Here is a 23,810-nt window from a genome sequence, read left to right as displayed (position 1 = left end):
GCTCGGACGTGGGCCCAAGCCCGGGGATGGTCACTTCCCGGAGGCGCATCCAGCGGCAGGGGAGGCTGACGGGGCCTCGCGGCCTCTGTTGCAGATGAAGCTGGAGCGGGCGGAGTGGGGCAGCGACTTGCCGAGTGTGGAGTCTCAGCTGGAGACGCAGCGGCAGGTCCACGCCAGCGTCGAGGGCCTGGGAGCCAGCGTGAAGGAGGCCAGGACGTACGAGGTGAGGGCACCCGGCGCTGGTCGCGCAGCTGGGGCACTGGAGTCTCCGTGGCTCGGTGGCATCGGCGCAGTCTCTGTGGGCTCTCGGGGGCGGGAGCACCCCCGGACAGAGAAATTGGGGATCCCGAGCACCCCCCGGCTGCCCCACAGATCAGCGCTCCCCCTCCCACCTGCCGGCGGTGGGCAGGAGGTGCTGGGAGGAGGGGGGAGGGGCGGGGACAAGAAGAAGGGAGGGGTGAGGCAGGAGTGGGGGGTTGGGAATGGGTGAAGTGGGACCAGGAAGAGGGGCAGTGGTGAGAGTTTGGTGGAAGGGGGGCCAGGCTGGGGGCAGGAGGATGCGGGGGAGGGGTGAGAGTTTGGTGGAGGGGGCCAGGTTGGGGGCAGGAGGATGCGGGGGAGGGGTGAGAGTTTGGTGGAAGGGGCCAGGCTGGGGGCAGGAAGAGGGGCAGGGGTAGGAGTTTGGGGGGAAGGGCGAAGGGGGCCAGGCTGGGGGCAGGAAGAGGGGCAGGGGTAGGAGTTTGGGGGGAAGGGCGAAGGGGGCCAGGCTGGGGGCAGGAAGAGGGGCAGGGGTAGGAGTTTGGGGGGAAGGGCGAAGGGGGCCAGGCTGGGGGCAGGAAGAGGGGCAGGGGTAGGAGTTTGGGGGGAAGGGCGAAGGAGGCCAGGCTGGGGGCAGGAGGAGGGGCAGGGGTAGGAGTTTGGGGGGAAGAGCGAAGGGGGCCAGGCTGGGGGCAGGAGGAGGGGCAGGGGTAGGAGTTTGGGGGGAAGGGCGAAGGGGGCCAGGCTGGGGGCAGGAGGAGGGGCAGGAATGGTGGTTTGGGGGAAGAGGGGAGTAAGGGGGAGACTTTGGGCGGGGAGACGAGTGGAGGTTTCTGGTTCTTGCTGCTCCTGGAAAGCTCCGGGAAGTGGCGGCTGGAGGGGGGTGGGGTGGGGGTGGCTCTGGAGTGGCAGCCAGACACCCGGCAACGTGACCCTTTCCCTTCGTAGGGCAAAATGTCTCCGAATTTCCGCACCAGCTACACGGAGACGCTGGCTAAGCTGGAGACCCAGTACTGCAAGCTGATGGTGAGCGGGCATTTCCCAGCATGCTCTGCTGCCCGCGAGTCCCGCCTCTGCACCCCGCACCCTATTCCCCTGGCACAGGATACAGGGTGCACCTCCCAAAGCTGGCACCCTCAGGTCCGGGTGCTCCTGGACCAGAGAGTCTGGGGAGCCTATGGCAGGAAAGCCAGCAGCAGAGGGACCGGGGCCAGAACCCACGGCAGCCTGGGGACAGTGGGGGGCCAGGGCTGGATCCGAGGCACAGCGAGGCAAGAGTCAGAGGCAGCAGAACCAGCAGCTCGACAGGTGGGGGGAGCCGGAGGCAGGGCGTCCGACGGAGGCAGTACCGGAGATGGGAGCACCGGGGGCTGGTGGGGAGCCGGAGGCAGGGCGTCCGACGGAGGCAGTACCGGAGATGGGAGCACCGGGGGCTGGTGGGGAGCCGGAGGCAGGGCGTCCGACGGAGGCAGTACCGGAGCTGGAAGCACCGAGGGCTGGTGGGGAGCCGGAGGCAGGGCGTCCGACGGAGGCAGTACCGGAGCTGGGAGCACCGAGGGCTGGTGGGGAGCCGGAGGCAGGGCGTCCGACGGAGGCAGTACCGGAGATGGGAGCACCGGGGGCTGGTGGGGAGCCGGAGGCAGGGCGTCCGACGGAGGCAGTACCGGAGCTGGGAGCACCGAGGGCTGGTGGGGAGCCGGAGGCAGGGCGTCCGACGGAGGCAGTACCGGAGATGGGAGCACCGGGGGCTGGTGGGGAGCCGGAGGCAGGGCGTCCGACGGAGGCAGTACCGGAGATGGGCGCACCGGGGGCTGGTGGGGAGCCGGAGGCAGGGCGTCCGACGGAGGCAGTACCGGAGCTGGGAGCACCGGGGGCTGGTGGGGAGCCGGAGGCAGGGCGTCCGACGGAGGCAGTACCGGAGCTGGGAGCACCGAGGCTAGCGGGCTGGTGGGGAGCCGGAGGCAGGGGGCCTGCGGGTGCCGGACCAGAAGGTCCAACCTGTAGAGGGTCCGTACTCTGCTGGACCCGCAGTCGAGAGAAGAGCAGACGCGGCGTGTTGCTCAGAGCTCAGAGGAACCCCGTTTTGGGCCCCCTGGGTCCTTTTGGCGAGGTTGGCACGTTTGCGCCGGCGGCCGTGGCTTTCTGAATTTCCTACCCTGCGCTCACTGGCCTTGCTTGGCTCGGATGGCGTGAGAAACGTTTCCCCGTTGGCAGCAACTCGTCACCGCTCCTGCTGTGCCCTACGGGGTGGGGCTGACACCCTTTCCGTCCCTCTTCCCGCGCCGCGCCCGCCGCCTCCCGAGAGAGAGAGAGAGCAGTCCGGGAAGCCTCCTTTCACGGCTCACGAGGGGGGCGGGTCCTTTTGCCGTCTGCAGGAAACGTCGAGCTCCCGATTGCGGCACCTCCAGAGCCTCTACAGCTTCGTGTCGCGGGCCACGGCGGAGATCATCTGGCTGAACGAGAAGGAGGAAGAGGAGCTGGCCTACGACTGGAGCGACAACAACCCCAACATGGCAGCCAAAAGGAATTACTTCTCCGTGAGTCGCGGGCAGGCGCGGGGCACCCGTCGGACCAGGGCTGCCTGGTCACAAGCCCCCCTGTGTATGCCGGGATGGCTTCCAAAAGGCCGTGACGCCTCCAAGGGGCCGTCCAGCTCGCCGGTTTCGGGCTCCCCAGGATTCGGAGCGCCGGTCGCTCTCTGGATCCTGCTGGCGAAACGCGGCGGGAGCAGGGAGAAAAGCAGAATCCCCTAGGCGGGTCGCCCATGTCCTGAGCTTGCAGGGGGTGTAACGGGGGGCAGGCTGGAGCTGGGGCTGAGAATTCCCGGCCTTCCTGGCACCTCGGCGCTGAGTGCTGGTTCCCCGCACGCCGTTCTGTCTGGATCCTTTCCAAATCACGCACGTGCCAAGGCACAAATCCCCGGGGAGGCTGAGCAGGCGTTCCCCTCGCAGGCCGTGGCAGTGAGATGCTGCCGTTCACACCCAGCAGGCAGGGCTGGCCGTAGGGTCCATTGCAGGCGTTTTCAGACCACGGGTCACAAACCGGGACTGGGGGTGGGGTGTTGGGCGCTGGGGCTCGTTGCTGCAGGGGATCAGGTGAGCAGCGGGGGGCTAAGGCAGCTCCTGCCCGTCCTGCACCCCGGACTGCGCTGCGCCCCAGAAGCGGCCGGCAACAAGGCCAGCTCCTAGGTGGCGGGGGGCGCACAGGGCCCCTGCCCAGAGCACTAGCCCCGCACTCCCATGGGCTGGGAACCTGCTTCTGGGCACAGCCTGGTCTGCGGGGCCAGGAGAGGCAGGAAGCTGCCTGAGCCCCCCCCCTGCACTGCTACCTGGGAGCTGCTCGAGGGAAGCCCCTCCTGCCCCCGCCCTGGCCCCCCAAAGCCGGAGCCCCCCCCCACACCCCAAAGCTCCATCCTCAGCCCCTCCCCGGAGCCCACGCTCCAGTCAAACTATGTTGGGTCGCGGCATCAACGATTTTCTTCAACGGGGGCTGTGAGAAAAGAAGTGCCCCCCCGCCCCCCCCCCCGGCTTCTAGCGCCCTACGTGGGGGCGGGGAAAACGGAGGAGTGGCTGGTCCACGGGGTGGGAGCCGCCCTCAGGACTCTGGGGGTTGGAGCAGGGAAGGAGGCCTCAGCATGGGACCCCCCACATTCAACATGGGGGCCCAGCTGCCTCCTGGGGTCCCGGCTGCTGCATGGGGCTCCGCCACCTGCCCCGAGCCTCGGCCCCCCACCCTGCTCCTGGCCCCAGCGCGTGGAATGGAGGAGCGACCGGGCGCAGCTCGGAGGCAGGGGCTGGGACTACCCCTCGCCGTCCCGTCCCGCAGCAGTGCCCTGGGTCCACGCAACTGCCCACGGCCCCCCCAACTGCGGCCCCCCGGCGCCCTGGGCCCACACAGCTGCCCGCGGCCCCCCCAACTGCGGCCCCCCGGCGCCCTGGGCCCACGCAGCTGCCCGCGGCCCCCCCCAACTGCGGCCCCCCCGGCGCCCTGGGCCAACGCAGCTGCCTGCGGCCCCCCGGTGCCCTGGGCCCACGCAGCTGCCCACGGCCCCCCCAACTGCGGCCCCCTGGCGCCCTGGGCCCATGCAGCTGCCCACGGCCCCCCCAACTGCGGCCCCCGGCGCCCTGGGCAGCCGTGTACTCTGCAGACACCTAAGGGCGGCCCTGCCAACATGCTGGGACCTGGGGGAGGGCTGGGCGCCGTTCCCGACCCCGCTCAGCGCCGGGCGCCCAGCAGGCCGGCCCGCCTGGCTTTGACCGGAGCCTGTTGCTTGCGCCTGCTCAGGAGCTGACGATGGAACTGGAAGAGAAGCAGGACGCGTTCCGGTCTCTGCAGGATACAGCCGAGCTGCTGTCCTTGGAGAACCACCCGGCCAAGCAGACCGTAGAGGTAACCCATCGCAGGCAGGGCTCGCAGGCTGAGGCCTTTCCCACCCAGCCCTGGGGCGGGGGGCCCTCGTTAGCCCCTTGAGGAGCTATCCCGGGAGACACGCCCAACCCCCGCCAAGCCGTCCCGCGCCGCCGGGCTGAGCAGGGGCGATGGTGCGTAGGAGGGGGAGGCGTGGGGCCGTTTCTGCACCGTGCCCTTGGCAAGGGAAGGAGGATAAAGGGTTGTGTGCGCAGGGCCCGGGCCCAAGGTCCTGTGGCAAGGTAAGAGCCGCTGGCCTTCAGCTCACGTGGGGTGACGCTTGCTGACGAGGCTGCTGGAGCAAAGGGCAGGGTCTGGCTGACGGGCGAGCGGTGCCCAGTTCCGCGGCGCGGCGGGGCAGACAGCCCGTGGGAGGGGCCGCCTGGGCGTTCATGGTTTCCCACTGCCTCTCGTTACCGTCCGCCCGTCTGTGAGCTAGGGATGTGGGAGCGTCACCGGGTACCAGGCGCCTCGGTTAACCTTCACGGTTACACGCAGGCTCCCAGAACGCACGGGGAGCTGGATTAACAGCCGGCTCCTGGGGAGCAGCCTCCCTCTCTCCCACCCCAAGGTTCCCTGTATGATGAGCACTTGGGCAGCCACCCAGGAGAGATTCAGACGCTGCCCAGCAGATTAGCAGAGCGCGTGTGTCTACAGGTGGTGCACATCTGTACATGTCTCTGCGCACAGAGCAAACTTTATTCTGCACGTGGATTGAAAAAAAATTGACCACAATCCCACCGCTGTTGCCTCTGTATCGGAGGCAGCAGCGCAAGGGGACAGGCGGGAGGCCGGCTCCCCGTGTGCACCGGCTCCCAGGGAGCTGACTGTGTCCCCGCCTGGAACTGTGGAACCACCCGGTTACTTGATTGTCTCTGTCCCAGGCATACAGTGCTGCCGTCCAGTCCCAGTGGCAGTGGATCAAACAGCTCTGCTTGTGTGTCGAGCAGCACGTGAAGGAGAACGCTGCTTACTTCCAGGTACGGCGGGAGGGGCAATCTGCATTTCTGGCCCTGACCTGCGGTCCAGAGATCCAGGCCTGCACCGTGGCCCTGGCGTAGCATCAGCTGTTCGGACGCCACACGGTGCTCTTGCAGGGCAGGGGCGGCTTGGCCCAGAACACGGCTTTACATCAAGGACTTCGGAGGTGGCTTTCTGTTTGCTTCCCCTTCGCCTGGTTCCGTGGGCTCTTCCGCATTTTCTAGGGTGGCACCTGTTTTCTCCTGCGAGCCCTGACCCTGTGTCCAGCTCCAGCAGCACAAAGAAAAGTGCTGAAGGAACTTGCCTGCAGAGGTGGCTGAGGGCAGGGGGGGGAGGTTCCTTTCGATGCTGCCTCTGGGGTGTGGTGCCGTACGGCTTCCTGTAATGCCGTGTGCCTTTGCAGTTCTTCAGCGACGCCCGGGAGTCGGAGACCTACCTGCGGAACCTGCAGGACTCCATCCGGTGGAAGTATTCCTGCGACCAGAACACCAGCCTGACCCGCCTGGAGGATCTGCTCCAGGATTCCATGGTGGGTGTTGTGTGGACGCCCATCCCCGTGGCCTCTCGGCGTGCTACACTGGGCAGCAGCGCCGCTCGGGGGCTTTTGCTTTACCAGGGAAAATGGGGGTGGGGCGTGTGTTCCTGCCACCAGCCCAGTGGAGTTGAACGTTCTTCCCGGGTTAAGCCAGTCTTTGCATTTCGAGCGTGTGGGGGGTTTTCATTGTGTCTTTTAAACTGTTGATTTGACACTGTCGACACGGTGTTGGATTTTAATTCCGTAAGGGAATCTCGGTGACGGCCACAACCGATTCTTGCAGGCGCGCTCTGTGCTTGACCCTTGCCTGAAGGGAGGCTGGCTAGAGACCTTTCCTACCACATCAAAATCAAGTCCAGAATTGAGTCTTCACCATGTCCCACGCTGTATTTGCGTGTAGAAACGTGGGGACGGCTGAGTTTTGCTGTCCGAGACGGTTACTCTGATCCGGTCAAATGCAGCTGAAGGCGGCGTCTATTTGGCTATTTCGATGGATGCTGTTTTAAGAGCAGGGCCGGCTGGAGGGAAAGCCCCCTCTTCATCCAGATCCAATCTCTCCCGAGCCTGTCATGCCGGTTCTCCGGGGCGGCGGATGATACAGAGCAGGGAGCGTAGGGGTAACCCCGTATGCCCGTGTTCAGTAGACAAGGCGGTGGCAGAGGGCTGAACGTTGACAGGCTAGTCTTCAGATTGCGTGCCCTGATGCAGCCGGAATAAGAAAGAGCAGCCCAGACAGTTGGAGAACTTTATAACTGCTCTGTGCAAATTGGCTTTTTAAGAAACCAGCTACTGAATTGGCACCTCTAAGGATGAGGGGGCTTGCCCAGGCATTTCACTGTTAATCCAGTACGAAAGGTTAGTGGCCAGATGCTAATCAAAGCCTTTTAAATCTTAGCGTTTCTACACCTGCTCCGTACTTCAGATTGGACTAAATCAGGATCTGGGGAATCTTTTTTGCGGGGGGCGGGGGGAGGCGCTGACCCACAGAAAAGCCAGTCGGGGGCTGCACGCAAGTGAGAAGTAAAAAAAACCCCAAACAAACCGACCCTCCCGGCCGTGGCCCCCGACTGAGCAGGGGAAAGACGCTCCCCACGTTCCCCTCCCACGCCAGAGATCTGGGGGCCCCAGGCAAGTAGATTTTGTGTGCTCCAGCCCTGCAGGGACAAACGGGCAGGAGAGGCTGGAGCACCAGTGCCGGCTCCCCAGTGCTGGGGGGAGCCCCAAACCTCGGGGCCTGGATCCAGGCAGGGCCTTTAAACCCCTGGCTTAAATACCAACCAACTCAGATGCAGGCAGTCTGGTTGCCGTGTGCAGTTGCCCCTGTATGGAGTTCTTTGGGTCCCAGAGGTGCTGCAGGGAGAACGTGGGTGCTGGTACTGGGCAGCCAGGCAGGCTAAATCTTCCGGACTCCTTGTCCTGTCTTCTCCAGGGTGCCTGTGGCTCGGTCCCTGCTCCCAGGCTCTGTGGAGCCCAGGTCTGTGCTCTCAAGCCCTCCGCCCACGGAGCCGCTGCAGGTTCTTAGCGCTGTGGCCACAAGTGCTCAGAGGCAGGCACGCTATGACTGTGGTGGCATCGTGGTTCGCTCCGTGTTTTGAAAAGTAGCCCAGGTCTCAGGAGTGGTACGGCCCAGCCATCTCCCTGGCACACGCGGTTATTCTTTGGTAATGAAGGAGTTAAAGTTGTGTTTCTTCCACTCATGCTCCCAGGGACAGGCACAGGTAGTTCATTTAAGCACTTCTTCTTTTTTTTTTTTTAACCCTTCAATAACTGAGACCGGTTCCCCCTTCCTAGTGCCCTAATCGACTCTCGAATGGCTCGGAGCGAAACGCACGAATGCTGAAGTTCTCTGTTGGCAAATTTCCTCAGTCCAAGTGGGCCGAGCCGGAGTGAATTATTCAGGCTGTGATTTATGTATTGAGACCCACACTTCTCCCTCGCAGTGGCTGCAGATTGGTGCGGGGGTGCTCTGCACATGGAAAACCACTGCCGTCTGAGTGTACAGGACCAGTAGGGACTGACGGAAACCAATTGTGCAATACCGTTTACTCCCGGGATCCAATCTCTATCCAAATACCCAAGAGCTTCGATGGCTTCCCCACCCTCCCGTGGAAGGAAGTCTCTTTGCTGAAGAGAGATTTCTGAGCCGTCTCTCTGGGTGGTTTTATCTCTTTGATTCTGTACACCCACGTCCTGCGTGTTTTTTAAACATGGTGATGTTCTTGGCTTTGTAAGAGCGAGGGCTGGAACAGCGTTCTGCAGCCTTCCCAAAGTGGCAGAAATGAAATCCCCCCCCCCCCCCCCCCCCCCAGGGAAGGCACGTCCCGTGGTCACTGTTCTAGGCACATTCTGATTTACGTTGTTTAGACGATTGTTCTTTTCTCGTCTCTAGCAGCAAAAGACATTCCTGATCTGCAAGCGGCTGGGCGGGTTGTCTGGAATGGCCCAAACATGGAAGGAAAGGGTCTAGCCCTGATTTGGGGTGTCTTCCCCACAGCTGGGAGGAGAGGCACTCGCTTGGCATCTCCAGTCAGCCCTTGCGAGCCCAGCCCTGGAAGACCTGTCGGGGAGCGAGGGAGGGATATTGCAACTTCCGGAGGGTTTCTGGTCCTCCGCTAGCAGCGCGTTGCTTTCATTCCCGCCAGGACGAAAAGGAGCAGCTCATTCAGTCGAAGAGCGCCGTCGCCAGCTTGGTGGGCCGGTCCAAAACCATCGTTCAGCTAAAGCCAAGAAATCCGGAGCACGTGCTGCAGGGCACCATCTCGGTCAAGGCCGTGTGCGACTATCGGCAGATCGAGGTGAGCTGCCGGCACGGAGCCTGCGGGCTCTGGCGGGAGGGGAGGAGAATCCGAGCTTGTGCAGAGGGCGGCGGGGGGGGGGGATGCAGGACCCAGAGGAACTTGGACCGATTCTCCGGTGGCTGATGGGGGGAAACCACGGCGACGTCGGGAGGGGGATGGAGGTTGGGTTCATCAAGGGCTGTTAGCCAGGGTGGGCAGGGATGGCGTCGCTAGATTCTGTTGGCCAGAAGCTGGGAAGGGGCGACCGGGGAGGGATCACTGGATGGTTCCCTGTTCTGTTCCCTCCCTCTGGGGCACCTGGCCTTGGCCGCTGTGGGCAGACAGGACCCTTGGCCTGACCCCGTCTGGTCGCTCTTCTGGTCTTATGGGCGGAGCAATCGCTGCTTCTTAACCAGCCGAGGCAAAGGCTCCATTCCCAAGGGAGGGGGCTTAATACCTTGTAGCCGAAGACTTGCCGGGGGCTTCGTGGAATTTCTCCTCCTTTCCCCTCCCCGAGGCAATTCGCCATTGACGTCTGGTTTGCTCGGCTTCCGAGTGTGCTGGCTGGACGCCTCCGGCCCAGAAAGGGATCTGGCCGCAGCCGGAGGCGCTGCGAGCTCAGGGGCCGGGATGCAACCTTGTGTGTGTTGCCCACGCAGATCACCATCGGCAGGAACGACGAGTGTGTGCTGGAAGACAATTCCCAGCGGACCAAATGGAAGGTGATCAGCCCGACCGGCAATGAGGCCATGGTGCCATCCGTGTGCTTCCTCATCCCCCCGCCTAACAAGGAGGCGATCGACATTGCCAACAGGTGACTGCGCCCTGCGATTCGCTGCTTGCGGCTCCTGGGGGCTCGGCTGACCGAGCGATGCCTCTCGCTGCGTGTTAGGGGCGATCGGTGCTGGGGAAATGTCGAACCTCTGCTCCTTGCTGGGAGTTGGGGCTTCGTGTTGCTGATATTAATGGCAACCGGGGGCTAGCTCGTTACTGCGACGGGGCGCGGTGGCGAATGACGGCGAAGGGTTGGGGATGGTGGGATGGAGTCTTCTGGTCCCGAGCTGAAATCCCGACTCGGTGAGCTGCACGTAAGAGTCTCCGAGGGGTAGAGCTGTGTTAGTCTGTAACTAAAAAAAAAAAAAAAAAACTTAAAAAACAACAATGGTCCTGGAGCACCTTAGGGACTAACCAGAATCTGTAACTAGTATCCTGAGTGTTCGTGGCCATGACCCGCTTCTTCAGATGACAGATATGGAGCGAGAGGCACAGAGGTTGAATGATAAAGCAGAAAAAGAGGGGAGAGGAGGAGGAGGAAGAAAGGAAAAAATATTTAGCCCGGAGACTTTCATTGACAGTTTTTTCTTTTCTTTCTCCTCCCACTTTTCTCTCTCTTTCTGCTTTGTCATTCACCGTCTGTGCCTCTTGCTCCATATTTGTCATCTGAAGAAGTGAGTGGTGCCCACGAACGCTCAGGATACGAGTTATATATTTTGGCTAGTCTATAAAGTGCTACAGGACCGTTGCTCTTTCAGTGTTTTCTAGAAGTACTTAGTCAGGTAGCTGTTGGGTTTGTGGCTTCAGTTCCCAGTGAGCCAACATCACAGAAGCTGTTAGTGATCAACCCCCGTGCGACCGTATGTAGTGGGGCTGCACTCGCTCCAAACTTGGAGAGGGTAGTGCCTCCAGGGCGTCTGCTCTCTTTGAGCTCTGCCCTGCACTGACTGCTGCTCTGTTTTGCAGCTCCCTTTGTAGGCCTTCCTGGCCCCTGATTGGCTAGTTCCTCCACTGCCACTCTTGCCTGCATGGAGGACCTCTCTATGGTTTCTCTGGGATGGGGTATGGCCGGACCATCCCGGTATAAGCAGGGAAACCAAGAGTGCAAGACTGTCCAGCTCGTTGCACTAGTGCAAGATCCTGGTGTCAGACGGGCCTGCACTGCCGTCAGTCATGACTTGTGCTGCTTCTCTGAGCTTCCAATGCTCAGAGTCACGGTGCAGCTTTTCCTCACGAGAGGCGGGCACCAGTGCAAAACGCTCATGTGGACAAGGTCTGAGTGGGTCTGGAAACTGACCTGCCAGCTGGGGCGAGGCCCATGGGCCAGGTGGATCCTCTGTCCTGGGGCTAATGAGGAGGGGATTTGAATGCATCTAGCCCAGGGCTGGGCCAGACGTGGCCCGGTGGCCGGATGGAGCCCGCCTCACACTTGGATCCAGCCTGCCGACTGCATCTGGCCGCTTGCTAGTTTCTAATTCCTGGGCAGTGGCTCAGGCAGCAAGATCCAATTTAAATGGCTCCTGGTTATGGCGTTACCCTGGCGGGCCAGAGCCGTGAGCCTTTCAAATTGCTGCAGCCAGCCCAGGCGGCTGCCAGGCAACGCGGGAGCGGCAGGGTCGGGAGCCCTTTGTTCTGTGTTTAATTCAAAGCCTCCGGTCCCAGACAGCTCTGGGGGGAGGCTCGTCCCAGCTCCACCCCTTCCTCCTCATGCCCCGCCCCTTCTGTGACCACATAGCAAAAATTCATTAAGTGGCCCCCTGTGAAAATTGTTGCCCACCCCGGTCTAAGCCCGTAACGTCACCGAGAGCGAAATGAAAGGGAATGGGGGGAGTCGCCTGGTCTGGCCGCACCAAGGGCCTGCCTGGCGGCGGAGAGGGCTCTGGCGGCAGTCCCTGCGGCTAACGCCCCACGAGCAGCTGGTGTGACCCTTCTGGCCGACTGGAGGTGCCGGCAGGAGGTGGTAGGACTCCCCAGTGGGGAGCGAACCCGTGTGAATGGGGAAGATGTAAGAATCCCAGTGGAGGCTGCTCAGGGCTTTCCGCACGTCTCCTCGCTGGCTCTCCTCGGTGAGACGCGAGCGGGTGGCTGTGTGAACTCACTGCCGGCGAAAGGCTGAGGTGGGCCAAGCCCTGCTCGGCTCTGGGCGGGAGCCGCGGGTGGTGACGGAGCCGCGCTCTCCTGTCGCAGGGTCGAACAGCTGTACCAGAAGGTGATGGCCCTTTGGCACCAGCTCCATGTGAACACCAAGAGCCTGATCTCCTGGAACTACCTGCGGAAGGACATTGCCCTGGTGCAAGGCTGGACCGTAGAAAAGGTACGGCCCAGGACCCCCCAGCAAATCCACGTGTCCTTATCCCGGCAGCATAGGCTGGTGTCCTCCAGCAACGCGGCAAACGGACTCGCTTTGGCTGTAAGTGTGGGCCCAGCCGCTGGGCTGGACTTGGCAACGATGCCCAAGGTGCCTCGCCTGGGTAGGGAACACGAGGCGCATGGTAAGAGACGACTGAAGAGGTAGGGAAACTGAGGCACCAGCCTGAGGCGCATGGTGCGAGGCAGTCGGCGCCTTGGGGGTTGCCGGGCAACGAGAGGAAGGTGCAGCCTTCTAGTGAGAAGCATCAGCTCTTTGGTCCAGTGCTGTAATTGGCGAGGGGGGGGGCGGGGTGAGTGCGCCGTGTTAGTGACGAGGAGGAATGAGGAAGGGGAGGGCAGATCGGGGCAGGGTGAACTCCCCAGCATGCCTTTCCTTGAGAGCTCTGCTCAGGCAATATAGCTTGTTGGCAAGTGTGGGGGGAGAGAGAACCCAGGCCTGGCAATGCCGCGAACGGCCCAAAGAACTGCCCTGTCCGAGAAGGGGCAACGTGGCTGCGTCCGGCTCCGGGGGTGGCCTTGGCAGCAGCATCCCCTTGCCGGGCGTCAGGCCAGGAGAGACCCTTCCTGCTGTGGGCGAGAGCCGGGTGGGCCGCGGTCCCTTGTCGTTCGAGCCTCTGGTATTCCGCCCCCAGCTCCGCTCTCTGGCCCAAGGGGAGTGCCAGCAAGCCCTGCGGAGCCTCCAGGCGCACTACGAGGACTTCCTGCAGGACAGCCGGGACTCGGAGCTCTTCTCGGGGGCGGAGCGGCTGCGCCTGGAGGAGGACGTGAAGAGCAGCAAGGAGCACTTCCAGCAGCTGCTGGAGTCCAGGGAGAGCGGTGAGCTGGGGGCAGGGATTTACAGGCGCGCTGCTAGCTCCTTAGTGCGAACTTTGCAAGGGGCTGCTCGGGCGAACCTGTTGGGGAGCAGCCGCGCTGGCGCATGGCACTGGGGAGGCCTGGCTCACAGCGGCCTTGCTTTACGGCCAGTGGTTAAACGTTAGGGCCTCGCTGCTCTTTCCTGGCCTGGGACTGGCCTCGGGCAAAGCTGTTTTCCCTCCACGGTCCTAACAGCAACTGATCCTCCGTGGCTTTGTTTGCATGTTTGTGGCTGGACAGAGGACAAAGACGAGACGGCTGCCAGGACCTTTCTGTCGGAGCTGAAGAACATCCGTCTGCGCCTGGAGGAGTGCGAGCAGAGACTCGTGGGGCGCATCCCGTCCCCGAGCAGCGCCAGGGCCGACGGGGACGCTATCCAGGAAAACACCGTCCGTACTGCGGAGCAGGAGGTGGGTCCTTCCAGGGGGGCGGGACTGTTTGGGGGAGCCACTGTTGGTTCTCAGGGGTACTCCCTCTCCTGCTTATCTGCTTCCCCCGCAATCCGGCATCGCGCTGTGCGATGGGGCGTTTTACTCTGAGGCCGGAAAGACAATGATGGCGTCTCTGTCCTCTTGCCTGCCCTCCCCCTTTTTTATTTGCATTTTCCGCTTCCCCCCGCCATGATTTTTCCTCGCTTCAGAAACCCCTGAGGAAGACGTGTGTTGTCCTACAGCCTCGACCCACCCCTCAGTCCACCGAGCAGCCTGATGAAACATCTGAATGCACACGAAGAAATTGGCCACAACCACTGCCCAAGTCTTCCCTTTTAAAACCTGGATAAATAGTGGCAGGAAATGGCTGCAGGAGCCTTGGATGCAGGTGGCCTTCGCGACCCCTGCGACTAAGAGCATCCCAGTGTGTTGAGGGAAATGAGAGAAGAAAATGGAGGAATCCGGAGAACTTCCAAGACCCCATTTAGACTGGAAAGGGTTCTGCTGGTTAGAATTTCCAGCTGGAAATGTTGGACACCGGGCGCTCCTGGCCTCCTGCCCTTTTGCCTGGCTTTTGCTTCCCTCTCCTGGGTGCCTGCGCTGTGTTCTGACGTGAATTCTCTGTCTCCCACAGCGCATGCAGGCGAATTTGCAGCAGCTAAAGTCTGACTTGCAGCACCTGGCTGAGAGATGTGAGAGCTTCCTACACCAGTCCCCGACAGGGTCCAGTGCTCCACGTCTTCGGTCAGAGCTCCAGCTGCTGGTAGAGAAGATGGATCACGTGTATGGACTTTCTTCTGTCTACCTGGACAAGTGAGTCAGCATACGGCCAACTTTCTGGAGTTGAGAGAGAATTCTATATGGGCAGAATTAGTTGTGCTGCACATCTGCCTCTATAAGGCCATGTTTTCACTCTGCAGTAGATTGATTGCCTCCACGATCTATCTTCCGGAGTTGGATTTAGCAGGTCTAGTACAGACCTGCTAAATCGAACTCAGAGGCTTCTCTCATCAGCACCGGTATTCCTGCCTCTCACGAGGAGTAAGAGAAGCCAACGGGAGTGTTTGCTTCTGTTGACCTCCCTCTGTGGAGACCATGCAGAAACTCGAACTGAGCTATGTCTACTCCAGCTCTGTCATTAACATCGCTGGAGCTGAGTATCTTCATTTGACCTTCCCCTGTCGCGTAGAGCTGGCCTAAAAGTGGGTGAGGCTGAGAGTTGTTCCAGTGTTTCTTAAGGGCACCCAGGAATGTCTAAGAGATGCTGTATATTCAGGAGCTCCGAATGATGCTCTGGGATAATTTGAGTGTTAGTGTTTAGGTGACACCATGCTCCAGGCAGCTGGGTTTCAAATACACTGTTCTGCTGGGACATGATGCAAGTTGAGCTGGGTTCGTATTATTACAAAGCCATCAGTCGGGCGAAATTCACCCTAATTCAGTCTGGGCTGGGGCGTTGCACGGTGCAGGGGTATGCTGCAGGGTGGGAGAGGGCGGTGGAAGCGGATGCAGGACCGGCATACCCAAGGGTACTGCAGGTCAGGGTTGAGATGGATTGGCAGAGCTGGGTGGGGGAAATGTACGTAACCTCCCTTGCTATTGTCCCCTGCTGGGCTGGGGCCTCTTGTGTCCTGACACTCATCAGCACCCCCAAGAATTGACAAGCAGGCTGCCACCCGGGGTGACCACTGTTACGATTTGCATCGTGGTTCCGCCGAGTCGCCGTCGTCACGGCCGCGCCATGCTGTGCCCGGCTCTGTGCAAACCGAACCGACGTCGGTTACAAAGCGCTGCCGATCTTGGCATAAGAGACAAGGGATGGCTACAGACAGGCAGATGATGGAGTGCGAGGAACCCGGGGAACGGTTTTGGCCAGCGACGAATGGGACGGGGTGGCGGCATTCTCACTGCCGTAGGACTCAGCATGACACAGCCAAGGGAGCATTTCTTGTCCTAAGACATGCAGCGCAAACTGTAACAAGGCACCTCCCGAAAGCAACTTATTCACTGAAGGCTAGAAAATGTGTGGTCCTTAGAGCTGGTATCTAGTATCTGTAGCCACTTGCCTGTAGGATCCGTGCTGTGCTTCAGAGGTAGCCTTGTTGTTGTTTGCAGAATCAGACGAACACGGAGTCCAGTGGCATCTTACAGGCTAACACTTCTATTATGGCATAAACTTTTGTGCGTTGCGACTCTCTTCCTCAGACGCAGGAAGGGGCAGAAACAACAGGGTCCAGAGATGGGAGTATTACATCAGAGCTAATTCAATACGTAAAGTGGAAAATGACTTACGGTAATGAGAGAGTTGTTCCCATTCCCTCATTACAATAAGTAATTTTCCACTTTAGGTATCCTCCCCTTTGTATCCACATCCGCCCTGATCGCATGCGCTCTGATGGAACGCTCCCATCTCTGTACCTTTCGCTTTCCCTTCATGCGTCCGAGGAAGTGAGTTGCAACTCACTGCCCTAATAAAATGGTTAGCCTATAACAGTGGACCCCAACACGGTGCACATGGGGCCATTTGTGTGCGCCCGCCAAGTGCTCGGGGCTGGCCCTGCCCCGGGTGCGTGGTGCATGTGCGGTGCCGGAGCTGGCCCCGGGCGCATGGCGCATGGGGAGCGCTGCAAATTGGTCGCCCACGCCCCAGGTGTGCGGCTATGGAGGGGCGCCGGCCCCGGGCGCACGGCGAATTGGCATCCCCACCCCTGGGCATGCAGCTATGGGTAGGGAGGTGCTAGCTTTGGGCATGCGGCTATAGGGGGGTGCTGGCCCTGGCCGCGCAGCTCTGCAGGACGCTGGCCCCAGGCATGCTGCAAATGGCCCCGCCTGTGGCCACCCGGCGCATAGGGTTGCTGGTTTCAGGCACGTGGCTTATGGGGTTGTGGCGTATGTGCGGCCCCGCCCCCAGATGCATGAGTGTCCCCGTCCTCTGGCGCCCGGCAGCTTCAAATGGTTGGGGACCACTGGTCTATAAGGTGCCACCGGATTCCTTGTTCCAGCGGTGTCTGTGCTTCGCAGGCAGTAGCCCCGCCTGGTCGCATCGCGAGGGAGGTAAGCCGTTAGCACGCCTGCTGTTTACGTAGCACTCCCCCTTTCAGAGAGCTGTGCCAAAGTCACTCTTTGTTCCCGAGGAGACGGGGACCCTTGGGATAAGCGACTCTGTAGCGTTGCTGTTAGAGGCAGGGTCCAGTCCGGTATTCCAGTCTCTCATTCTAGAGCTCAGACCGCTAGCTGCTGCCTCTCCGTGCCGTTCGGTTTTACCCCTTCCGTTTTAACTGACGGTGTTTTAGAATTCCAGGGGCCTATACGGGGGCTCGTGTTCTCTGGCTTCCCCCCCGAGACTCCAGGTTTCATTACGGCCCTTTCTTCCGGCTCCTCGGGTGTGAATGCTGGGTGTGACGCAGAGCGAGCGGTCCCCTTCCTCTCCGCTGCTTGCGACCCCAGTGGCCTCACCGTGCAGAGCGACCTCGGTTCTAGAAGTCACGTTTCCTCCTTGTCTCTAGGTTAAAGACGGTGGGTGCAATCGTGCGGAGCACCCAAGGAGCAGAGTCCCTGGTCAAAGGGTATGAAGTGAAACTGAGCCAAGAGGAGGCGGTACCTGCCGATCTGACAGCCATTCAGTCTCACAGAGCTACGTTACAGGTGGGAAATGTGATACGTCCACTAGAAACTAGGACAGGTTGGACCTCTCTGGTCCGGCAACCTCGGGACCTGACCGGTTCCGAACCGGAGAATTTTCCAGAGCATGGGAGTGTCTAGCAGCGTTACCAACACCCCCACTGCTTCCTGGGCTCAGAGAGGACATTGAGGGGTAAATTAGAGCCAAATAACAGCACAGAACGCTGAGAGCCAGGATGGGCAGCTGTGAACACACTTTATGGGTGTGATGGCGAGTTGGGATACAGCACAGCCTAGACGTGACGTGGCTACAGGAGTCAGGGCCAGGATGCTCCATGCCCCTTGAGATGGGGTGCCTGGGCCCTTAGACTCCCAGCCCCCCTCCTTCATCTGTCTCCTCCTCCATTTCAGCCAGAAACTGACCCCTCCCCTAACACTCCCTTCCTTTGTTCCATCCCTTCCCTTAACCAGTAGAACCGGTTTGGTCACTGTCATGGGGGCCCTCATGGCGCCCTCCACTGGGCAGTGCTTAGACAAAGGCCAGTAGGGGTCGCTCACAGCCACAGCACAGCAACCAGCAAGGTCCTGACACTACATCACAATGGGACCGTGGGAAACTTGGCCACACCCATGACAAGTGGACGTCCAGCCAACTCAAATCATGCTGGATGCCTGATGTTTCTGGACCAGAGAGTTCTGGCCTAGAGAGGTCCCACCTGTAGCGTCTTGAGCTCTCGCGTTCACGGAATGAGATTTTCCCCGTTCCTTACTGAATTTGCGTTGTGGTCCAGCCCACCTGCTTGCTGGTGAGCGATTGGAGGCTTTCACTGAGTCGACGTGACCCTTGCTGCGTCAGGAACTGGAGGCAGAACGGCTGCCGTGGCAGGCGACGTGGCTCCTGCCTTTGTGCGTGGCTGGTGCTAATTACACTTGGCAGACCCACGTGGGTAGCTCGGTGATGCTGAATGTGCCATTGTGACTTGCTCTTGGCTGGGCTACGGATCCCTGCACGTTGCATGTCCTGGTCCTAGATTCAGCCAGATGGCGGAGTTAGTGGGGGCGATAGACCCATCGGTCTGCAGCGCCACAGGGCTAGACATGGATCTGTCTTGTCTTAGCTGTTCTGTACATACGTTGGGCTAGAAAACGCCATGTTGCTCGTGCCCGCCAGCAGCGTGGCTCACCTGTCTGGTTCCAGTAATACGGACGCCGCGGTCTTGTTGTCTGTTACAGCAATGGCTCAGTGAGGTGAAGACCAAGAGCGCTGCCTTCTCTGCGTTGGAAGAGGACGTGGCCAAGGCTAAAGCCATGGGAGAGCAGCTGTGTCGACTGAAGCAAGAGCACAGCTTGGACCTCGAGCGGTACCAGGAGAAGGGAGCGCAGCTGTGGGATCGCTGGCAGCGAGTTGGCGCTCAGATTGACACCCGGTGAGGGTCTCCCGGCTTGTCCTTGCTGCTTTAATCAGACTGGGGCTTTTAGCTGAGAAAAGAGACATCTAAGGGGGGAATATCAGAGGGCTATGAAATCACAACTGCTGTGGGAAAAAGGACTAAAGAAGAGTTATTGACTCCTTCCCAGAACACAGCAACTACGGGTCAGCAAATGAGATGAACGGGCTGCAGGTTTCAAACAAACAAAAGGAAGTTTTTCTTCACACCACACGGTCAACCTGTGGAACTCCTCGCCGGAGGATGTGGTGAAGACCAAAACTATAACAAGGTTCATAAGAGAACTAGATAAATTAACGGACCTTAGGTCCATCTATTGCTATTAGCCAGGAGGGATAGGAATGGTGTCCCTAGCCTCTGTTTGGCCAGAAGCTGGGAATGGGCAACAGGGGAGGGATCACTTGCATAAAACGGCCAGACTGGGTCAGACCAAAGGTCCATCCGGCCCAGTGTCCCGTCTGCCGACAGTGGCCAATATCAGGCACCCCCGAGGGAGAGAACAAAACAGGGAATCATCACACGATCCCTCTCCTGTCACCCATTTCCAGACAAAAAGAGGCTAGGGACACCATTGCTACCCATTTTATCGAGGTCTTTTTTGAACCCAGTTGAAGTCCTAGTCTTTACAATATCCTCTGGCAAGGAGTTCCCCAGGTTGACTGTGCGCTGCATGAAGAAAATCTTCCTTTTGTTTGTTTGAAACCTGCTGCCTGTTCATTTCACTTGATGACCCCTAGTCCTTGATGATTCCCTGTTCTGTTCATTCCCTCTGGGGCCCCGGGCATTGGCCACTGTTGGAAGACAGGATGCTGGGCTAGACGGACCTTTGGTTTAGCCCAGACTGACCGTTCTTATGTTCTTTGCTGGCTGTGCCCGGGATGGAAGCTTGTGCCAGATTTGGAACTGTCAGTGGTATTTTTCCAGTTGTAACTTCTGCTCGCAGCCAGGGTAACACCCGCCCCATTGAATACAAGACTTAATTCTCGAACTCGCTCCTCTAACTCCATCCTTTTAATTCTTGACTCCCCTTCCCTGCTTTAACATCCCTGCCCACCCCGGCAGGCTCCCATAGCAGCTGCTAACTTTGGCCAGGCTGATTCTTTGGCGCTCCTTTCAGACCCATGTGAGGCTGGATCTCTGGCTTTCGACTGGCTGGAGGCGTTGCCACCCTTAACAGGCTGTCGCTTGGCTGTTAAGCTGTTCCCTGTCTCGCAGAGGTTGTACGTGCCACTTCCATAAATCCCCCCGGGGAAGCATCGGCTCTCGAGGTGCCTCGGCTCGGAGCGGGACACGAGCCCTTGTTTCCCCGCGGTGGTTTGAGTTCGGCGATGGGTCTCTCTTTGCAGCTGTTCGGAGCTGGAGGGCATCCAGGAGGTGCTGCGGGATTACCGGGCGTGCCACGGAGAGCTGATCCAGTGGATCGAGGAGACCACCGCCCAGCAAGAACTAATGAAACCCGGACAAGCAGAGGACAGCCGGGTGCTCTCCGAACAGCTGAGCCAGCAGACGGTAAGAGAGGCGCTCTGCGCACTGCAGGGTGGGTGCCGAAAGGAGCCGGACATGGGGGGGTTTAATGAATCTGTTGTCTTGTAAAGCTTCCGATCGTCGCCGTCTTAGGGATGGAAAGACTCGTGGGGTTTGCCAGGACCTGGGTGCATTCACCACTAGCTCAGCAAAGTGGACGCCCCCGAAGGACAGTGCCTGGCCGTTACTGCTGTCGGAGAGCCCATCAGTCTCCTGGGAGCGCCTGCTTGGGCACCAGGGAGCAATGAGACAGCGGCGAGGGGGCTAGTCTGGGTACAAGCCCCTCCTCTAGTCTGCCTTGGGGGCCCTTGGGCGAGTCAGGTAGGCTCAGGTGTTTGAAGGTATTTAAGTCTCAAGAGCCTTTGCCACCATGGAAGAACTTGTTCTGAGTGTAAAAATCATCCGAAATAGATTGACAGGAATTCCGGCAGGCTGTTGCTTTGTAGAATTTGCAGATCTGGCTACTGCAGAGGAGCGTTCACACAAAATCAATGGAAACCCACTTCCTGGTGCCACACCAGCAATGCGATTTAAACTGAACTACGCAACGTATGGAAAACAGCCTGATAACAGTCCAGAATACTCGCTCTTTGTGGGAGATCTCACCCCAGATGTGGATGACGGCATGTTAGATGAGGTTTCTGTTAAATCATGTAGAGGTGGAAAAGTTGTTTTGGACCAGACGGGAGTTTCCAAAGGTTATGGGTTTGTGAAATTCACGGATGAGCTGGAACAGAAAAGAGCCCTGACAGAGCTGTGGGATTGGGCCCTAAACCTGTACGCTTGAGTGTGGCCATGCCCAAAGCTAACCGTATAAAGACAGTGGAATACAATCAGATGTGCAGCTATAATTATACCCAGTATTACCAACAATATCAGAACTACTATGCCCAGTGGGGATACGAACTAGTATTCTATGATAAGTCCTTAACTTCCATTGACTTCAGTGATCTTGGGGATGTGTGTGTTTCAATATTTTAAAAGAATCTGGGCCCTTGCCTCTCGGTGCCTCAGTTTTCCATCTGTGCAATGGGGATAGCCGGCTTCCCGGGGGCCTGGTGAGAATAAACACCATAAAGAGTGGGAAGCGCTCATTGTACGCTACCTGAGGAAGAGAGAGATCTAGGTAATCGTCCTCGTCTCCTTAAAATGGCCAGGGAAACCGAGGAAACGTCTCCACTCCTGGAGGTGCTGGATCACCGCGGGAGATGCTCACTTTGCACGAGCTGGGCCTGTTCTGTCGCGTGCGTCTCCCCTGGTCTCTCGCCAGCGCCTTCCACGGGCAGTCGATAAATACGCGTCATGGGCTTTCCAGAAAGGAAAATGATTCCCCCCATCGATTTTGTGCTTCATGTTTGATGGACACTGACGGCTTCCTCTCCGGGCACCGAGAGAGCTGCCCTGAAAACGGCTGTCTCGGGACACACGCAGCCCTCGCATGAAAGAACCGTCAAGCGTCAGAGGGCTTAGACAGATTACAGAGATTCATCACTGGGGAAGTTTGCAGATGACCCAAATATTGGGGGGGGGGGAGGTAAATAGTGACAAGGATGAGTCACCGATTCAGCAGGCTCTGGATCCCTGGCTGCAAACTAGGGATGTAAAATCCCATTTAATTAGTTAAACGTTATGTTTAATTGGCTGACTGATTAAACAGAGGTGGGTGGGGGCTGCGCCAGCCCGCTGTGGCCCACACGCCGTGCCTGCTCTAGCCCCCACTGGTTAACCGTTAAGGGTGAGACTTACCGGTTAACCAGTCCCATCCCTAGTGCAAACACACCACGTATGTTCAGACCGCCAAGTGTAAACGGACCTCCAGGACCAGAGCCTGCAGGCCGTACTTGTGGGACAGGCACTCTCTCCTGGAAAGCAGTGATTTGGAGAGAGATTTGGGGGTGATGGTGCATAGTGAGCTGAACACGAACTCTCGCCGCGATGCTGAGGCCAAAAGTGAATGTGATGCTGGGAGATGTAAACAGGGAATCTGGAGTAGGAGAAGGGAGGTAGAATGTTGATCAATTGCAGATGGTTCAGCAAAGAGCCATAAGAATGCTGCACAGAAAACCTGCCTTCAAGTAAGAGACTCCGAGAGCTCTGTCTCGTTAGCTGAACAGAGAGACGGTTAAGATGTGGCTGGATTCCAGTTAACTGTCGCTATTTACACGGGAAAGAAACATTTAATGATGGGCTTTGTGGGGGCACCGGAGGAAGACCTCCATGATTCAGTGCCTTGAAGTTAAAATTAGACACATGCAGCCTGGATTTTAGCAGTGGGAATAATTAACTATTGAAACAATTGACCATGGCTCACGGTGGATTTTCCGTCACGGGCAAGTTGTAGATGAAGACTGGCTGCTTTTCTAAAAGCTCTGCTCTAGGAATTAGGGATGCGAATGGGTCACCGGGTGATCTTATTGGGTGATGCTTATCAGGTTCCAGTTAACTGGTACCCGGGAACAGCCCCTTGCCTGATGCCCGCTGTGGGCAGAGAGCTGCTCCAGCCCCATGGGTTCAGGAGCTGGCTGTCCCACACATGGGAGGGGCCGGGAGCAGCAGCCCTGCACGCGATGGGGGATGGGAAGAGGAGGGGAGGGATAGCTCAGTGGTTTGAGCATTGGCCTGCTAAACCCAGGGGTGTGAGTTCAATCCTTGCAGAAGCCATTTAGGGATTTGGGGCAAAAATGTGTCAGGAGATGGTACTTGGTCCTGCTGTGAAGGCAGGGGGCTAGACTCAATGATCTTTCAAGGTCTCTTCCAGTTCTGGGAGATAGGCAATCTCCATTAATTAGAATTAGAGGAGTTGGCCACCCTGCATGCGGTGGGGTGCAGAAGTGGGACCCCACTTCATCAATTAATAGATTAAACTTAAGGATTAACCAGTTAACTGATTAACTGGGAGTTTACATGCCTGCTAGGAATTTTTAGGAAAACTCTCTAACCTCCTGTACAACCCAGGCCAGACGTAGAGGGTCACAGATCTTGCGCCGGGTCTGTTTAACGTGTGGGCAGATGGAAAGGCAGGAACATCACCTGCTCTGTCCCGTAGCGTAAGGGCTACAGAGACCTCTGCCATCGGGCCATCGCCTGGCTATTGACAACAAGGTTGGCGGGGCAGTGATGGGCCAGGAGTCGAAGGAGGAGATCAAAGGAAAATGTCCCTGAAAAGCCGGCCTGGCCGTGTAGGCAGTCTCGACCTACGGCAGTTAATCGGGTAACTTTTTCCTTTTGTTTTTTTGCCAAAGGCTTTGGTTGTGGTGATCGACCGAAATCAAGCCAAGCTGGACCAGTGTCAGAAACTCTCCCAGCAGTACTCCGCGGTGGTCAAGGTAAAGGCGCGTTTCTGAAACCTGGGCTTGGCGTCTTCCCTTCTCGGGAGCCGGAGGGGAGTCCAACCGCCTCTAGGGTTGGCTTTGGCAGTTCTGGTTCCGTGTGGTGCGTGGGAATGAGATGCCAAGAGACCTGAAGAGGTCAGCGATAGAATAAACCATTCGACCCACTCCCGCCTTGTTTTCTTTCCAGGACTACGAGCTGCAGCTCATGACCTACCGGGCATTTGTGGAATCTCAGCAGAAATCGCCCGTGAAACGCAGACGGATGCTTTCCTCCTCAGATGTCATCACCCAAGAGGTACACTGCCTGCTTGGCCTTGCATGGGAGAGGTTCCTCTGCTTTTAGACGCCGGTGGAGCAGCCTGTCTGTGAAAATAGCTCCTTTCTGCCGAACTCTTCTGTCAAAGTTTCCACCCTCGCTGTTTTGTTTATTAGCCAGAGAGGATGGCTTAGTGCTCTAAGCATCAGGTATGAAATACCTAGACTCCTTGGAACCACAG

The 23,810-nt window shown here is 58.9% G+C and overlaps 1 protein-coding gene and 1 pseudogene across 25 annotated transcripts in view; both read left to right on the top strand.

Moving 5' to 3' along the window:
* The window catches only part of MACF1 (microtubule actin crosslinking factor 1), a 301,070-nt gene that overhangs the window by 125,113 nt on the left and 152,147 nt on the right, over positions 1 to 23,810 (top strand). For all 25 annotated transcript variants that reach the window (XM_075908729.1, XM_075908727.1, XM_075908730.1 and 22 more), the window contains 17 exons: positions 95 to 223; positions 1,207 to 1,284; positions 2,634 to 2,795; positions 4,543 to 4,647; positions 5,550 to 5,645; positions 6,050 to 6,175; positions 8,824 to 8,976; positions 9,618 to 9,772; positions 11,920 to 12,046; positions 12,735 to 12,918; positions 13,198 to 13,367; positions 14,023 to 14,201; positions 16,895 to 17,033; positions 18,243 to 18,436; positions 19,804 to 19,966; positions 23,224 to 23,307; positions 23,501 to 23,608. In XM_075908729.1, the coding sequence (XP_075764844.1) occupies positions 95 to 223; positions 1,207 to 1,284; positions 2,634 to 2,795; positions 4,543 to 4,647; positions 5,550 to 5,645; positions 6,050 to 6,175; positions 8,824 to 8,976; positions 9,618 to 9,772; positions 11,920 to 12,046; positions 12,735 to 12,918; positions 13,198 to 13,367; positions 14,023 to 14,201; positions 16,895 to 17,033; positions 18,243 to 18,436; positions 19,804 to 19,966; positions 23,224 to 23,307; positions 23,501 to 23,608 (2,352 nt within the window). The remainder of the gene's footprint in view (positions 1 to 94; positions 224 to 1,206; positions 1,285 to 2,633; positions 2,796 to 4,542; positions 4,648 to 5,549; positions 5,646 to 6,049; positions 6,176 to 8,823; positions 8,977 to 9,617; positions 9,773 to 11,919; positions 12,047 to 12,734; positions 12,919 to 13,197; positions 13,368 to 14,022; positions 14,202 to 16,894; positions 17,034 to 18,242; positions 18,437 to 19,803; positions 19,967 to 23,223; positions 23,308 to 23,500; positions 23,609 to 23,810) is intronic.
* Positions 20,331 to 23,217, top strand: LOC142819907 (tRNA selenocysteine 1-associated protein 1 pseudogene; annotated as a pseudogene).

Source organism: Pelodiscus sinensis, chromosome 25 (assembly GCF_049634645.1).
Source record: "Pelodiscus sinensis isolate JC-2024 chromosome 25, ASM4963464v1, whole genome shotgun sequence".
Classification (NCBI taxonomy): Eukaryota; Metazoa; Chordata; order Testudines; family Trionychidae; genus Pelodiscus; species Pelodiscus sinensis.
The sequence above is the reverse complement of the archived record's forward strand: the minus strand, read 5'-3'. Positions and strand labels throughout refer to the sequence as shown.